At 46.0% G+C, this 18,481-nt stretch overlaps 1 protein-coding gene across 1 annotated transcript; it reads right to left on the bottom strand.

The window, feature by feature from the left end:
• Positions 1–242: 242 nt before the first annotated feature.
• Positions 243–2,918, bottom strand: LOC106817799 (uncharacterized protein K02A2.6-like). The gene is made up of 3 exons (XM_014822495.1): positions 2,453–2,918; positions 1,323–2,171; positions 243–739 (listed from the first exon to the last, which is right to left on the bottom strand). Exons 1-3 carry the CDS (start codon positions 2,916–2,918, stop codon positions 243–245), a joined length of 1,812 nt encoding a protein of 603 aa, XP_014677981.1.
• Between the last annotated feature and the right edge of the window lie 15,563 nt (positions 2,919–18,481).

Consider the following 18,481-nt stretch of genomic DNA (forward strand, 5'->3'; position numbering starts at 1 on the left):
TACCACACCGTCCCACTACTGTGTATGGCTCGTGCTCAAATCGCGTTGAGAGTTTGTTGCCTGGATACCTCCTTTGCATCAACACTCTTTCCCCAAGTTCAATGTCAGTCTTTTGCGCGCCGCGATGGGTGTCTGCATACTCCTTCCCTTTCTGTCTGCGATTAGCATCTCTCTCTCTCACGTCACTGTCGCGCGAAGTCGCGTCCTCCTTGCTCGATCACGCCTAGTCGTATGACATCTGGTTACTTGGTACGAATTTTCCTGCCAAACAGCAGCTCGGCCGGGCTCACACCTGTTGACGTGTGTGGAGTCGACCTATACGCGGTTAGAAACTTGTTCAGTTCCAACTTCCAGTCTCGGTTTTGAGCCTGTGCGATTTTCATAGATTTATACAATGTCCTGTTTTGCCTCTCGACCTCGCCGTTAGCCTGCGGCCACAACGGCGTTGACTTCCTATGTTCTATGTCGTTCTCCTTCATGTATGATTCGAATTTGTCTGAAACGAACTGAGGTCCGTTATCAGTCTTTACTGATGACGCCAAGCCGTGAGTAGTGAACATGTTATCCATTGACGCAATCACTTTCTCTGACGTCACAGACTTTAGCACGTCGATTTCGAAATAACGGCTGTAATAATCGACGACTACCAGCAGATATTCCCCCGTTGGCATTGGTCCAAGCAGATCTGCTGCTAGATCCTGCCAGGGTCCTGTTGGCAACACCGTTCTCTTAAGCGGTTCTGGCGGAGAAAGCGTCCCTACCAATTAACACTCGTGACACGTTCTACACACGTGTTCTGCCGCACGATCAATACCAGGCCACCACACCTTGGTTCGTAGTCTTTGTTTAGTCTTAACAATGCCCTGGTGGCCCTCATGTGCCAACTGTACAGTTCTCTTCATCAGTGAGGTTGGTATTACTAATTTAGTCCCTCTCAAAATAAGCTGCCCCAGCGTCGTTAGTTCATAACGTACTAAACATGTGTAACCCGATGGACAGCTTTGCCAGTCACCTGTCTGGACACACTCTCTTAAGTCCGCGAATTCTGGATCGTTCGCAGATTCTCGTTCGATTTCTTCGACCGGTATTGCTTGTGGTGCTGCGTTCACCGCCACAAATCGGATGTATTCATCTTCGACGTTCACACGTTTTTACGAAATGTCCGTCGTCAGACGCGACAAAACATCTGCGATGTTCTTGGAGCCAGGTATCCAGGTCACGACATACTTGGACTCACCGTTCAATGCGTGCTGAGGGTTTCGACGTTTTGGAGTAAATCCCCTCCAACGGTTTGTGATCCGTCAACATCTCGAATTCAATACCATATAAATATGCGTGGAAACGCTCGCATGCCCACACCAATGTGAGAGCCTCCTTCTCCGTTTGGGAGTATCTGCGCTCTACATCAGTTAGGCTCCTGCTGGCGTAGCTCACCACACGTCTGTTCTCTCCTTGCTCCTGCAGCAACACAGCCCCTAAACCGACTGGGCTCACGTCTGCCACGATCTGCGTCTTGGCATCCTTGTCGAAAAATGCCAGCGTGTCTGCGTCCACTAATTTCTGTTTCAATTTCTGAAACGATTGTTTTTGTTCCCAACCCCAGGTAAACGGAACTGATTTTCTCACCAGTCGTCTCATTGGTTCCGAAGTTGTCGTCATGTCTGGGATGTACCGTGCACAAAAATTCACAAGCCTTAGAAAACTGCGCACTTTGGCTGCCGATTCTGGCTCTCTGGCTTCAGTTATGGCCTTGACCTTACTTTCGGCTGGGCCAATCCCTTTCTCGGACAGGATATGTCCCATGAATACGAGCTGCAACATTCTAAACTCGCATTTGTCTTTGTTGAGAGTTAGTCCCTTTTCTCTCAATCTCTCGAACACCTTGACCAGTCTCTGATCATGTTCCTCCATTGTTCGCCCGTGAACAATGATCTTGTCGGAAATATTGTGTGCTCCCTCACACCATTGGATTTCCTGCTGGATAATATGCTGGTACAGTTCTGGAGCCGAACTTATCCCGAACATCAATCTTTTATATCTCAACAGCCCCTTATGTGTTGCGAACGTTGTTATACCTCGCGAGTCTGGTTCTAACTCGATCTGATGGAACCCGTACTTTAGGTCGAGCTGGCTATACACTGTGCTCTGGTTCATGTTTTGTAGAACTTCATCTACAGTCGGAATTATGTGCCGCTCACGAATCACAGCCTCGTTAGCGCGTCACATGTCAACACATAATCTTATGTCTCCCGACGATTTCGGCACGACCACTACCGGGCTTACCCACGGTGTCGGTCCATCAGTTTCTTCAATGATGTCCATGTCCAACAGTTCCTTCAATTTGTCTTCCACTCTGTCACGAATACCAAACGGGATACGCCTGACATTTTGTGCTACTGGTTTCACATTTTCGTCAATGTAAATCTTACAGGTAGTTTTTCAACTTACCAACCCTCGAAGCAGTCCTTGTATGTATCTACAATGTCAGCGTTGTCAGACATCTCAATTTTATTGATGTCTAGCCCAACTTTAAGAATCCCCAACTGTTCTGCAGTTTGACAACCCAAGATAGGTTGTCCGTTGCCCTGAACGACTACAAACTCTGCCTTCGTCTGCCGTCGTCCGACTTCTATGTCTGCCGTGAATTTCCCCAGTGTGTGAAGTGGGGTCCTCGACCCGTATGCATACAACAGTGTGTCAGATTTCTCTGAGGTGCAAACGATTTTCTGTCGTTTCAGCGCCTCCCACGTGTCCATGTTGACGATATTGCACGTCGAACCCGAGTCAACTAGTACTTCGGATGACACACCGCCAACTTTGACACCGATCACACACTTGCTGTGAACCGTATCCGTGACTACAGTGTTAACAGAAAATGCATAGTCAGATTCTTGGGCCTTTTCGTCTCGTGTCTCCATATTTCTACAATCGTCACGCTTCCATCCTCTTCCACTTCGTGATCCTCCTCTCCCTCGTGCACCCGAATCTCCACGTGCACTGGGTGCACTCGAACGTCCATGTACACTGGGCTGACCACGAACCTGCTTGGTATTGCATACGATTGTAAAATGTCCGATATGTCCACATTTATGACACGTCGAATTGCGTGCTGGGCAATTGGGGTCACGTGCATATTGGCCCTCGTTATTACAACGAAAACACTTATTCTGTCCGGCATTCGGGTTCTTACCCCTTTGTTTCCACTTGGGCCTTGCCCCATCTTGTATGGCGTTCACGACAGGTCTGTGCTCCATCTGACGAGCCTGCACTTCAGCAACTTCCATTGCTCGTGCTAGACCTTGCAATTTTCAGATCTCCTCCCCTTTCTAACAGCTTTCTACGTAGCACTGCCGACCTACACTTGTCGATCACCTGATCTCGTATTTGCTCATATTTCTTGTCCTGAAAGTCACACATCTCTGCCTGGCACGTCAATCTCGTAACGAACTGGTCTATGGTCTCACCTTCGTCTTGCTTCATCTGTCTGAAAACATGTCGTTCATACGGAATGTTGACGAGAGGTGAGAAATACTTATCCAAATTTCCCATATAGCTACCGTGTATTCGTCCTGCGAATCATCTTCTTCTGACACTGGTACTTTCGGTAATGTGTCGAATAGTTCCTGAACGTCCATCCCTGCATAATGTAACAACATTGCCTTCTTTTGAGGAATGTCCGTTACCCCTTTTGCTGCCACAAAATACTCAAAGGATTTTCGCCAACGTTTCCAGCGTGGTGACACATTGGTCGAATCGCCTTTGCAGTTAAACGGTTGTAAACCGGTAACCTCTAGCTGCATCGCCATTCTCGTCTTCTCCACAGTGCCTGCGATCACTAGTCTGTTTCCTCTATCCTCGTCGCCAATTGTAACGTCGATGGCACTAATTATAACGTGATTTAACACAACACGAATTTAATCGGTCACAAACCAAGCAATGGCTAATACCGCCATTCCTGTTCTTTTATTTCTTACCCAGAATGCTCTCTTCCATTCAGGTTGCGTGTATATTACATGCATATTACAGCATATGCAGAGGAACGAATAAACACTACACTAACCCTAACCCTAACACTAATTACAATTTAATTTTAAAAATTAACTAGATTTGTATCAACCAATGGGACGTTGGGAGGTATGCAGGCCCTAGCCGCGAGTTCTGTTGCGCTGCTCTCACCGAATGTGACTCCGCTGGCATTGCTGTCGCTGACATCGACCTCATCTGTTCCTGTGCATACTCGAATTGCTGCGCAATAGTGATTGCCTTCCCCATAGTCGGTTTTCTCCCTCGTTCACCAGCTTCTCTCTGACCTTACTGTTCGAGATACCAAATACAATTCGGTCCCGTATCATTTCATCCAGATCACTGTCATTACAACCTTTTCCGAGAACTCGAAGCCTGGTTATGAACTGCTCTACTGACTGCTCTCGCTGAACCTCGTTGTTAAACTTGTACCTCGCAAATATCGGGTTCAATTTATAGGCTGTATGTAAGACTGGAAATTCTCGTAGTAGGTAGATAGTTTTTTCGCATCATCTTCCGAAATGTTCCATGTGTTGTAAATTTCTCTCCCTCTGTCTCCAATCCACAGCATGAAATATATACTTGCATTTCACTGCTTCATCTTTATCCGTCAACGGGCCATCAAACACGAGTTTAATGTGCTGCTTAAATCGTTTAAACGCTTCTGGCAGGTTAAACGAGTCCCACTCCATCTTAGGCACGGGAATCCCAGCTAGCATTTTTATGGTCAAGCTTGCTCTGTTTGTGCCACAGGCACTCGCGACTGGCTGGTCGGGGTTCGATAAATAGCAACCCCGTTCTGCGCTACCGTAGTGTGTATAAGAGTATATATATGAGAGTACTACGGTAGGCACAGAACGGGGTTGCTATTTATCGAAACCCGACCAGCCAGTCGCGAGTGCCTATGGTTTGTGCTAGAGAACTGCTTGTGCTGGTACAAACACTGGTGCCGCGAACCAGTCTACGTTTCCTGCAGAACGCTACAATCTGGTCGGTGCTATAAATACTGATCGGCAATGTGCAGCCAAAAATCACCTCAAATCGACATGAGTTTTATTACGATGTCAATAGGCAATAAATTAGACGGGTCGTAGGGCGACCTGAGCCCGACTTTACGGAACTGTGTAGTAGGGTCGTTCACACAGTAATATACACACTTATAATACAGTAATATATTAAAATGAATCTAATTTAATATCGATTTATAAATTTAATTCAGTTATGTGAAGATGTGTATGTACATCAGAAGTAGATAATAAGTTCCCTATTATCTACCTCTGATGTACATGTATTTGTGATCGCAGACACTTGTGAGAAATTTAGCTCGGTTGATTCTGAACATTCTATACTGCAGCAATTAACTGGGCTGTAATCTGCAGTGCCCTCACTCCCCACGATAACCCCTGCGACATAAGAACTTATCTCCTGAACTTATTATTATGCGGTTATAAAAACACTGGGCTATGCTACATGCTGCAATTGATTTCTTAGAGTGTCGCGAGGTTTTGTTCGTGTGGCGATTCATGCATTGAGGGAGTTCATGCCCTCGGCTCTAGATGTTTTGCGACCTCTTGTCGACGCTCCTCTTTCATAAAGTTTTACTTTCAGAGAGTGTACCGTATGTTTGTCATAACTCGCCATAATCTATCCCGGGTGTGCATCCTGGTACGCGGATAATCTTGCACTGATACAGATGTGCTGCCCTCCAGCGACAACTTGTTCTAGCAGCTAACCCACACTGTGGCTAACCCCATTGGCATTGAAAGATGTGGATAGTCGAGTCCCTACATGGGGCAGCCATGTTGGGTGTAATTAGCCACCCCCTCTAGCGGCGAAGAGTGGCGCAAGAGAAATGAACAGCTGACACTGTGTGTGAGACTGGAGCAAAGATCATATATTGGGTTAAAGGGAGAATTGTACTATCAGGAGCTCTTAAAGTTAGGTATAAATATGTTCGATTTGTTCTGATATGTTGCTCAAAATATAGGATCGGCTATGTGTGATCTCGGTGTCACTTTCCCCCGGGCGTAGAGGGAGGGTACCGCTACGCGGCAGCACTAGTGTTAGGATTAGGGTTAGGGTTAGGGAAATAAGGCCATGTCTAGCATGGAAGTATGACTGTGGATTCTTTCTGTGTAAGATTTGGACTTTGAAGTGTACGAAGTGACTAGTGCTGCCACGTAGCGGCCCCCTCCCTCTACGCTCAGGGGAAAGTGACACCCCCTGTATCTTTCCAACTGGACGGTTCATTGCGTAGCCGTTTTACACCCGATGCTCCCGCTGCGCCACCTGCTGACAAAGCTAGCGGCTAACCCCATTGGTGAGCAGGGAAAACAGAAAACACACACTAATAGACACTAGACGATCTGCAGCCGGATATCCGCGCGAAGCGCGAACAGCGCCGCGGAGCGGCACTTTTTATCGGATTCGCTGCCCTGTTTAAAAGAATTTTTCGACAGTGCCCTATGGGTAGAGGATAAAGCGCTATAATCGGTGAATTGAGAAGTTGTGGCGATTCCAGAAGCCTTTCGAGTATGCACGTAGGGCGAGAATAAATACAAATGCTCGTAATTGCTCCTTTGCTGGTCGGCGCTTTTGCTTTTCGTCTAGAAAAGCGAGTTTGCATTTCTTCCGTTTCACGCCGTTAAATTATTCTCGTACATATGCCGTCCCATAGATGGCGCGACGAGGCCCTTTACGAGGCATTTTCAAGGTTTTTCTCACTTAGACTGCCGCGCGGTGGAGAGTTCCACACGCTGCACTAACTATAAGTTTAGTGTAGCGAAACATACTTGGCCGAGTTAAGGTCCGTACCAGTCTACCTGCAATCGTGACGTGGAACGTAGCCATCTTAGTTCCCCCGACGTTGATTGGGTAAGCCCGTTGATTGATGTTTGTTTACACTGAGAATTTCCACTAGATGTGATGTTATCTGGAAAAGCTCCGCCTTCGTGGCGTCAGCGCGTGGCGTGGCGTCGTGGCGAGAATTTCGTCAGTCTCTGTGTGATTTCGCGTGACACAGCTCGGTTACGAACAGAGACATTATGTTTTCATAAGAAGTCAACACTGTTCTTCAAATAGAAACAAAGATCGAAGCTGTTGGATGAATATTTGTTTTGAAATCGTTTTGAGAGCGTACGTACAGCATTTTTGCATATATTACATCGTCCCAGCGTGCTGCTTATAGCAAAAACTTCGTCTACCCCTGCGGTCGAGGGGGGCCCTGATTGCTCTTGTGCAGAAAAACTTCGCAGAAAAACTTGGAACTCGCCTGCTCGCAGTTACCTTGACGGTCCAACCCCTATATATACGCATATATAGCACCGACTCCTATGGCTAAGCCTATCAACAACGCCTAGGATATAGTCAACATACTAGGCTACCTCTATGTGATTATTATGTGATTATTACGTCGTCATTGTTTGTATATAGGTGAACATTTCTATGTACATGAATAGAGGCATAGGCCCAAGGATAGATCGAACATGGATAGATAGATCGTATTATAATATAAAACCAAGCTTATGCTTTCGCTGCAGCTGCCGCTCGTTATATGAAGCCGCTGACGCATAATAAAATACAATTCATAATAAAACTNTATATATATATATATATATATATATATATATATACGCCCTATATATATATATATTCACATAGTTATGTAGGTTTGATCAAGACTCTGATTTATACTGCGGCGTTAAGCGCCGTTACATTGATACAGGTAAAGAATTATATGAATCGTTACGTTTGACAGTTTCATGAACGTTATAAGCTAGCTACTAGGTGTGTCGCTACCGATCTCCTCGTCCCGTCCTCAGTTTCTTCTATTCTGAATGCACACCTGTCTGAATGCACATCTACATCGCGAATCCGCGGCTTCTTCCTTTCCCCACCTAATTCGCACCTTCCCGTTATCAGGGATGAGTCAGACCGTACCAGCGTGGTGCAACACCTGCACACTTCATCAATGTGTTCTCATGAGTTAAGCAAGTCCCCCGAAACCACCACAGTAGGACGGCGATGCCTTATTGACTTACTGTAACGCGATACCTAGCTAGATTATTTCCCCATATAGAGGGTCCATACTGAGTTCTAAGTGATGTATAGCATGCCCGCGGTCAGTACGGGGTCAGGCAGGTGGTCATGCACACACGTCATCGCGAAACTCATAATAATGATCTGCCCACCTTAGCTTACCTATTGTTACCATGTAGCTACTAGGCACGTTCTTCCCGGTAGTAGTTTGGCCGATTTATTCTTCGACCTAGCTTTTTGTAACCTAGCATCGAGAAATAAAACCGCAATATTGATTTTCACACAGACATTCCCCCATTTTTTTATATCATCACTTTTACGCTGCGTAGCAGATGTGAAGTAGAGATTACCAGAGGGCATAGTACGTGTGACCTGCAATAGGGTAAACACCATAACACTGTACATTGCTATAAAATATTATTGCGAGATAGGCCTAACGGTGTCGACGGGCGTCGAATGACTGCGCTTGAATTATCATACAGTTTTACATTGTCTATATATATTCTTGCTGGCAGCGGTATCAGTGCAGTTATACTGATCGCACGCTACTAGCTGTTGCTATGACTCTAGATGTGAAGTCAGGTGGCGGGACCAACGAACATCGTGACAAGGTTTCCACGTCGGAGCGTGACACTATGTATGGTAGAGACAACCTCGCGTTTGTGTACGATGGTGAGAAGCGCAGCGGCGTGGATGCTGCGGACGGCAAGCGGCACGCTGCTCTGCCGGCCCTCACTACGCAGATGTCTCTCAGCGAAGCCGAGGAGTTGCAAATCACGCTGACGTGGGAGAACCTTAACGTGTTTGCGCCGCTAAAGAAGAAAGGATTTTTCTCGTTCGGCAAAACCGAGCAGAAGCACATTCATATATTGCAAAATGGTACGTAGCTCAACAATATACGAATTGCGCCCATCCTCTTGTATCGTTTGTTTTTGTTAAGAATTAAGGTCACCCATATCTCTTCAACATCAGTCGACATAATAAATGTAGAAGATATGGCAGCTTTTAATGTGAATTCAATCACATTCATGGGAACCTATACTATAGAGCTTCGATAGGGGCCAGCTTATCATGCGCAAAAGCCAACGTTAGACACAGTGGAAAATCTCCATGAAACATTACCGCGTTTGTCCCCGTCTGTAAAACTTTTTTTTGACAATTATATCCGTAACATCAAGAGCTTGTATTATTAGATATTATTAGCTCTTTGTACTATATATGTGGTTATTTGGAGGGTAGCGTACAATATGTTGGAATATGGCAACTGCTAATTATACCCCGTACAGACTGCAAATTTGATACCACATCAAACTAGTCCGGGTCTGGCGCGGGCTAAATTTTTGCAGTGTGTGCATTTGGTATACATGCTATATCCCGCTCTAAATACGCGCTAGTCTGGACCTAGCTCTAGTACTATAGCCCGCAGGATCGCTGCCGCAACCCTGCGGCAGCGATCCTGCGGGCTATAGTACTAGAGCTAGTCTGGACCATGCAATCTGGCCCCGCAAATGAAGGAGGGCCAAGCCCGCTTAGAAGCTGGCTAACTCGGCCTGTACTAAGATAGCCCACGTTCAACTGTGTGTGTATGCAATATGGTGCCAGGCGCGCATCAGATTTTGCTTCCTGGTAAAATTAACGTTCAACAACTAGCTGAACGGCTAGGATTACGGCTATCGGCAATAATATGGGGACGGAGCAGGTTGGTGGGGGTTGGCTGTGTTCAATTATATGTGATTATTACGTCGTCATTGTTTGTATATAGGTGAATATTTCTATTTACATGAATAAAGGCGTATTATTTCCGCATATATTATTATAAAACCCAGCTTATGTATCCGCTGCAGCTGCCGCTCGTTACATGAAGCCACTGACGCATAATAAAATACAATTCATAATAAAACTTATACAACACAGTGTAGAAGTAGAAGGTGTTGACACTTTTATANCACCTCCTTTCGGCAACGCTTCTCTAGTATCCCGTCTTATCTGGACGATCTGCAGCCCGGATATCCGCGCGAAGCGCGCAAACGCCGCGCAGCGGTGACAATAAATCTTATTCGCTGCCCTATATGGAAAAAAATTTCCCCAGTGCCCTATGGGTACAGGATAAAGCCGTATAATCGGTCAATTGAGGAGTTGTGGCGATTCCACAAGCCTTTCGGCTAGTCACGTAGGTCGAGAATAAATACAAATGCTGGTAATTGCTTGTTTGCTGGTCGGCGCGTTTCCTTTTCGTCTAGAAAAGCGAGTTTGCATTTCTTGCATTTCACGCCCTGAATTTATTCTCGTATATATGGCGTCCCATAGATGGCGCGACGAGGCTCTCTTCGAGGGATTTTCAAGGGAATTTTCCACACAAGGATCGGCGATTCAGCTTAGACTGCTCTGCGGTGGAGAGTTCCACACGCTGCACTAACTATAACTTTAGTGTAGCGAAAGATACTTGGCCGAGTTAAGATCCGTACGTAGCAGTCTAGCTCCAATCGTGACGTGGGATTCAAATTATCGTAGCCATCTTAATACCCCTTACGTTGATTGGCTAAGCCCGTTGATTGATGTTTGTTTACACTGAGAATTTCCACTAGATGTTATCTGGAAAAGCGCCTGGCTCCGTACGTGCGAGGTTTTTATCAACCTCCTGACCCCGCGCTGCCCGTGGCGACGGCACAGCCTGCGAGCACGTGCTGGCGTGGCCGTGGCAGTTTTTACACGTAGCTAATCCTACAATACGCCGCCACACTGACACACAAATATATATATCCACATGTTTTTACGAAGACGGCGGAGCGCCTGCATATTGCAGTTGCAGTTGTATACTGTACCGCCAATAATAGACATAGGAATATATTATAGACATAGTGTTCCAATAATAGACATAGATAGTTGTATGCAGGACAATGCATACTGAAGTTGTAATACTGCAGTTTTTACACGTAGCTAATCCTACAATACGCCGCCACACTCACACACAAATATATATATGCACATGTTTTTACGAAGATGGCGGAGCACGACATTCCAGACTCCCTCCTCCCCCGCGCTCACGTGGCGGCCGGGCACGGTCCAAATGCTATATCCAACAAACGCTGGCTCGGGGAGTTTTTGCGCCGCGGTGACTTTCGTAGTAAATAGATTTTGTATTTATTTAGCATTACATTTTATTGAAACGCTGCAAGTGCATGCTTGTGTGCCTGGCTGCGGCTGCATTGATGCATGTATATAAGATACCTTATTAACCCGTGGCGGCGGAGTGAGCGAGAGAGAGAGAGAGAGAGAGAGAGAGAGAGAGAGAGACGTGGGAGTGCGAGAAAGAGAGAAGAGAGTGGGAGAACGCCAGATAAGGTACGAAAATACGGCAGGTGACGGTACGAGGCGAGAGGATGTACAAACGCGTGTCAATCTATAATCGGAAAGGCCCCTCCAAAGCCGATGTAGCCGAGCCGATGTACGTGTCCGCGAAAACTGCGCGATGTTAGCTGCCCGCTATACCATTGGCGCGACTGGCTTCCTCGGCGCGCGAAATTCGTATAGCGGGAGCGCCGAGATGCTACATACAACACACGCGCGGTCGCGTGCGCCCAGTCGCCGGGAAGTGCGGCGGCTTAACCGCGCTTTCGGCGGTTGGGAAACAACGCATCTTTTGCGCAACGCCATCTTGTACCCGGTCTCTTCTGGATAACATGCCTATATGTTGCTGTTTTAGCACATGCGCAATATCTCACCAGAGGAGTTTTATTTTGTGATGAAAACGCATTTAGTATGGCCAGGGGTTATCTCAACATAGGTTTTTGTAATAAATTCTTATCAGTAGACATGTGTTTATAGTTAGGAGAGCGCCCTAGCCTGTAGGGTGCAAAACTCCTACTTTATCCCTGACCGCCCTTCCCTTTGTCTCCATTGTCGCACGCTCAGCCTCCTTCTCCTCCCACCGCCCCGCGACTGTCTTCCCTGACACTTTCCCTCAGTGTCCTACCCCTCTCTCCCCCAGCAACCTATATTTACGTACTTTTCCTTTGGCCGTACTGCACGTGTGAAACGGTGCTGGCGCAAGCGCAATATCTCCCGAGAATAATATTATTTTGCAAACATTATGAATTTAAAATGAAGAGGGGTTATCCTAGCATAGATTTATATAATAAAATTTCATCAGTAGACATCACTTCAGAAATAGGAAGCAGACCTTGAATGTAAGGCCCTCGCTGCATATATACCATTCCATACATAACCTGGCTATGTTACTGTTTTAGCGCATGCGCAATATCTCACCAGAAAATTTTTATTTTGAAATAAAAATGCATTTAGTTTGGTCAGGGGGTATCTCACCATCGATTTCTGTAATAAATTCTTATCGTTAGACTTGAATATGGGGGTGGGTCTGACGTGAAATGTTTCAAAATGCATTGCTATCGTCAAAAGTGCATTCTCCTTTTTTATATTGTTTCGAGCTGTTCTGCATATTCAGCTGTACTGCACCCCCAATTGCATAATCATTGCAAATGGGACATCATTGTGAAGGGAAATGAACAGGTTTTCCAATGATACCAAATGCAATGACAATAATGCAGGTACAAGAGAGATATCATCGATCAAACCTGAATTTCCGGACTTTTTTTTAGGAGTGTACATAAAAAGTCTAAAAAAAACGCTTCTACAATTTACGGGTTAAGAGATACAGGGTCAAGACGGTATTCGTAGTGTCTTTCATTTTAGATACAGTGTAAATTATACAAAAGTCTATTACTTTAGATACAGTGTTTACATTAAAAGTAGTAGCCCTCATTTGCACACCCTCCAAATTCCCATACAATTTCATGTGTAGATGCCAATTGGCATCAGAATATTTTCTTTGAGTTCTTAAAGCAACTGGAAGACGTTTAATTTCTTATTTAAATGTCGCAATATAATCATAAATCCAATGCTGTGATATGTTTACTTTGATGACTCCTCATTTTAAGTTACAATGGGCCTATATTTGTTCGAGACCTTCCACGATGCTATGCAATTGAGGGCTACTACCTTTAAAGTAAAAGGGGATTCCAGTCCTTTTTTTTATCTCAGACTTCGGTATCCATAAAAATAAACATGTTTCACTCAGTGAATAGCTGTAATTCCAGTACATGTAAAAAGTGTCATATTTAAATTTTGTTTTGAGATAAATAAGAGATACATAAAGATATCATAGTTGAAGCTACTATACTTTAACACGTTAAATTCTGAATATATTGTTTGCCCCCCCCCCATCCTCAAAATGGATCGAAGCCCCTGATAGAATATAAGCAACGATATACACGAAGAAGCCAAAAAACATGATTTGAAATGGAAAGTTTTGAAAATTCATCGTTCTCTAGTGATCAGATGACCTAGTTTATGGCATGTAAACGATACAAACAATAATTGATACTTGCAATTAAAATGCGCGAAAACGAAACTTTTAGAGATCAAAAATAGTTTGACGGAAGTTCCTACCGTTGGACGGGGGATACTCCTCCCAGCTCCCCCTCAGCCGATTCGCTCCCTTGCAGGCTCTATAGAACCACGTCTGCTTCCCACTTTTTAAAATGGATTTGCGTCCCTGACTATAATGTCATATAATATGTTTATATTATCTATGTGTATGTGCGCATATATATATATATATATATATACATATATATATATACATATATATATATACATATATATATACATATATATATATATATATATATATTCATAGATATAGAATACAGAATCTGTATCTATATCTATGATATATTTCTATGCCACTTTTAAATGCTTCGTCGGCCCTACGTCATTTCCTTTGTGGACAGGTCACCGACGTTCGTCCGCGCCCTATCCGCTTACATTGGTACAGCAAGGACCTTCACAGATCAGTGCCACCACTATGAAGTAGCGAGGGCGCGATTTGCGATGCGCACCTTCTCTATAGGCATCTCACACTCCAGATTAAATGCGTAGGTCGGGCCTACGTCATTACCTTTTAGCGACACGTCGCCGACGTGCACGTGCCCTATCCATCTACATCAGACTAGCAATGGACCTGTCACAGAGCAATGCCGCCAGATTGAAGTAGCGAGGGCGTGATTTTCTAATATATATATATTATATATATAAAGCATATATATATATATATGCATATATATTTATTTATTTATTTATTTATCTATGCGATATATATATGCCGAGTGCTTTTCGGCCTCGTCAGCATCCGTCGTCAGAACCAAAACGGTAGGTATAATTTTAAAGCCAGACTTGACAACTATTTGAAAGATATACATATATATATATATATATATATATATATGTATTTTGATGGCTAGCCCAAATTCAGCCAATTAACTCTAACCTTGCCTAACATAATCTAAAGATACCTATAGAATCGTACCAAACTTTTACGTACAATCGTAAAAGATATTTTCTCATCGCATGCCTAGTATCTGCCAAATTAATGATATTCTGATTAAATTACACTTTTACAATAGAGGAAAATACTCGACCGTATGGGCGTCGAAACACGGGCGCAGCCCGATGATTGGTACGCAGGCCACGCTTAAACAGGCATCCGCCCCGCCCTCATCACGCAAGTTTACATCTAATTATTTCGACGGTAAACGCTGATCTAACGTTCTGCCGCATCAATCTACTCACGAACTGTCTTAATCGATAGCTGGTGGCTTGTTAACCAAATCACGTGCTATTTAGCATGCTGCGCCCTTCAATTTCCTCGTAAATCTGCATTTTAGTGAGACCGTAAGCCCGCCCATTATTCTTATACGGCCTGCACGGCAGCTAGCTTGGCTCTGAGCCGAGGGCTTATCGTTATCTGCCGATTTTTCAGACACATCGTCGCCAGCGCAGTTCGAACGTGTAGGTTAATTACTGTAGATTGGCCGGCGTGCTTGTGTATACGTGGTTATGTGACCAGAGTTGTGTATGCATTTCGATAGTGTCGTCGCTCTCGGCTCGCGGGTGTGTAGAGTTAATAAAACGTGTTTCAGTCTTGTCATAACAAAGTACTGTTATATATAACTTATAGACTATAAAATAGAAGTAACAAAACTTACATGGTGTCAGAAGTCGGATCGAAGAAGGACGGATACGGAGAGTGACATTTGATCATGAAGCGTGAGATGCTAACGTCGTAAATGACGATTGATCATAGAGCCGGTGAGCTCACGTGTAACCGGAAAAAATCCAACATGGCAGAAGAAGGACTACGAAAGCCAGAACCCCTGAGTTTCGGAACAATGCCGCGGAATGTACCGCGTGGGGTGCGGCATATATTAGTAGTAGGCTAGGGTTGCAGGTGTGTGGTGCGTATTTTGTATTAAATACATATGACTGGGCCATATCATCACCCAAACCGCCCTTGCCCTAAAGACCTATTGCAAGCAGCGTAACAGCATTACAGTATGTACAGTGTATTGTGGGTATATGTTTTGCTATTTTATAAAACCACAAGATCATCCGCTGACCGCTGTGGATACGTGCGCCGGGCCTACAATGTGGCGCACGTATCCACTGCGGGCAGCGCTTCATACTTGAACATCTCCGCGGTCGCGTGCGCATATATCCTGCGCGTGTTGTCGGTGCCGCTCAGCGCCTCATGAGCAACAGCCAAGCTGTGCAACGCAAACTTGTATCATGTCTCACTGGACTGTTGAGTCAGGAGGTTTATCTTGTGGGCGTTAATTAGACACAAATAATGAGTAGGGACAAAAGCCTTGAGTTAACAGAAACCAGCCATGTTTATTTTGTTTCTCCCAACCTCCATAGGTCGCAGCACATGCCAGTGCTAATAATCTTGACACAAGAACAATAATTATGATAATACAACATCCCCCTTTGAGATGAAAATAAAAACTAATATGCAGCTCTTGCAGATATGATTCCATACAGTCCAAATTATCCAAAGATCATTCCTGACAAAGATATATTAATACCGCAACAATTGAATGTCTATGTAACCACCATTAACGCATCAACCACTTTATCGTTTCAAACACATTAACTCTCCTTTTGAACACTATTCTTACATTAACCCTATATGGCTAAACAAATTGTCACAGGTCTAGTTTATCACATGGTTTGGACACTCTGCCTTACCTGTCACATACTGGCAAACTTGAGCTGTCCATCAGTACTTTCACTGATACTGTCCTCGTGGCGGTTGAAGTTCAGTTCACGGGATGGAATGTCCTGTTCGCGAAACTAACTGTCCAGAGTTGGGATGCGCAACTGCTTGCGGCGGTGTTCACATGTACTTCGCGATCTGGCGGTTTCTCGACGAAATCCTGCTCAATATCTGGGCTAAGCTTGCACAAGCTTCTGCGGTTCGTCTCAGGGACAATCCAGATTGAGTCTCTACAACATACGATCGCGGTGTCTCCGCTTTGTGCATGACCTTAGCGGCGACGTCTTTATCACGAATCACACATTGTCTCCCTCCTTCAGTTCAATGATGTGTCTGTCTCGCACCACGGCGTCTGTCAGCGGTTTCCGCGTCTTTTTGCGGTACTCTAGTTCTTTCTTAGCAAGATTGTCCATATCCGGCCAACGGGGTTTAGTTGGTCGGATGCTGGGAAGATTTGTACGCACGCGTCTTCCGAACAGCAATTCTGCCGGGCTGTACCCGTTGAAGAGAGGTGTGGCTCTGTAAGCTAGCAGGGCGAGGTATGATCTTTTGCCTTCTTCACCAGGGTCTTTCACGGTTTGCACCGCGCGTTCTACCTCCGCATTGCCTTGAGGATACAGGCGGCTACTCGTGGCATGCGTGAAGTTGTAGGTATCCGCAAACCTTGCGAATTCTTCTGCGAATACTGTGGTCATTGTCGGACCTGACGCGTTCTGGGACTCCATGTCTCGCAAAGATCGACTTAAGATGGTTGACTATAGCTTCCGATGATAGTGCGCGTCAACTTCGCGAGTTCTATATAGCGCAAGAAAGTGTAATCGGACTACTACTGTAATGAAGAGGTTTTACTTTACTATACAGTTGTAGATTATGGATTGTATGCGTAGCCAAGACATAGACAAAGACAAGTCAAGGAAATATAACCATGATCTGATGTTGCTTTTAATTTAGTTCACTTCACGGTTACAAGCACACGGTCGCGTCGGTGAGTCGGAGCGAGTTCCCTGAGACACCTCGCGCAGCTGTTTTTATAGGCGCCCCCCCCACGCGCGTGGTACATGCGTCAACCACGCGCCACGCGCCACCAACCACCGCGTCCGTCGCATCCGCGTTTCGCTTGGCTTCACCCCGCCTCGCATGGCGACGGTGGCGGGCCCCTAACGGGAAATCCCCGCTATTCTGCCATACCACCGCCTAGGAGCGTAGCTCCGTCTATCCACACAAACGCGTCACCGAGCGCTCAACATAGCGCCGCCGCTGCCTGCGTTGCGGACCTTTCACGGCGCATTTAGAACATGTAATCCAGCTGACCCAGCCACCCGGCGAAAACCCCACGCGTTGAGCGGTTCTAAAGTCGCTCCGCATTAGCCGCAGGATATCACCGGGCTTCGCCTCCATGCTAGAAGCGCGCACCGCTAATTCACGCGTCACGTACACGCCGCTAATTGGGAGGGTTGGTGTTAATCCCCGACCAGCTGCGTGGGCTCTCGTGACATAGCAGGTACTCCAAGCGTGTCACGGCGTGGGTGGCGGGTCCATCTTGGATTGCCCGCTCGTTTGGCCAGCGGCCGTATGATCGCTCGTGGTTGCTAGGGGCAACGCCGCAGAACGAATGGCCCAGAGGCCGTATTGATCGCGGTGGTTGCTAGGGGAGACGCCGTAATGTCACGCCTCTGCGCGACCGCGCAGCGCAACGCGGCAGCCCGCGTCGCGCGCGTGAGGGGGGTAGCACCCTGTAACACGTGGTCGTTACACTTCTCCCCGCACTAAAACGATGTTCACTAAAGTGTCACTAAAGTGAACATCGACTCTGCCAGCCTCCCGCCTGGCTGTCCACGGGGGGGGGCGTCGACGCGTGGCATGCTAACTACAATATACATAAACTCGGAATTAATACACAATACGCAACACATAACAATGACACATTATTGTCTACTGGTGTGTGCTTCGACCACACGACCGCACACCATACAAAACTACTAGGCGGATGTCTTCACGTTTTTCCGTGGGCTGCGAAGTGAAAGCGACGTTAAGTTCTGGGACGTCAGTGGTCGACTTCCTCGTCGGATGCCGTCGGAAAGAGGGGGTTGGTGGCGTCGTCGGGGCGGACAAGATGGCCGGCCGCTACTAGCGTTTCTTCGCCATCCGGTGCATGTGGAATGGATAGAACGATGTACTTTCCGGGCCTTCCTCCCCGTCGACGGTGAATTCGAACGTGGTCGGGTCGGCTCCCGACCCGACAAAACGGGCAACGTAATATCTGCGTCGGAGGATTGGGTGCGCGGC

This window comes from Priapulus caudatus, unplaced genomic scaffold (genome assembly GCF_000485595.1).
Source record: "Priapulus caudatus unplaced genomic scaffold, Priapulus_caudatus-5.0.1 Scaffold1871, whole genome shotgun sequence".
NCBI lineage: Eukaryota > Metazoa > Priapulida > Priapulimorpha > Priapulimorphida > Priapulidae > Priapulus > Priapulus caudatus.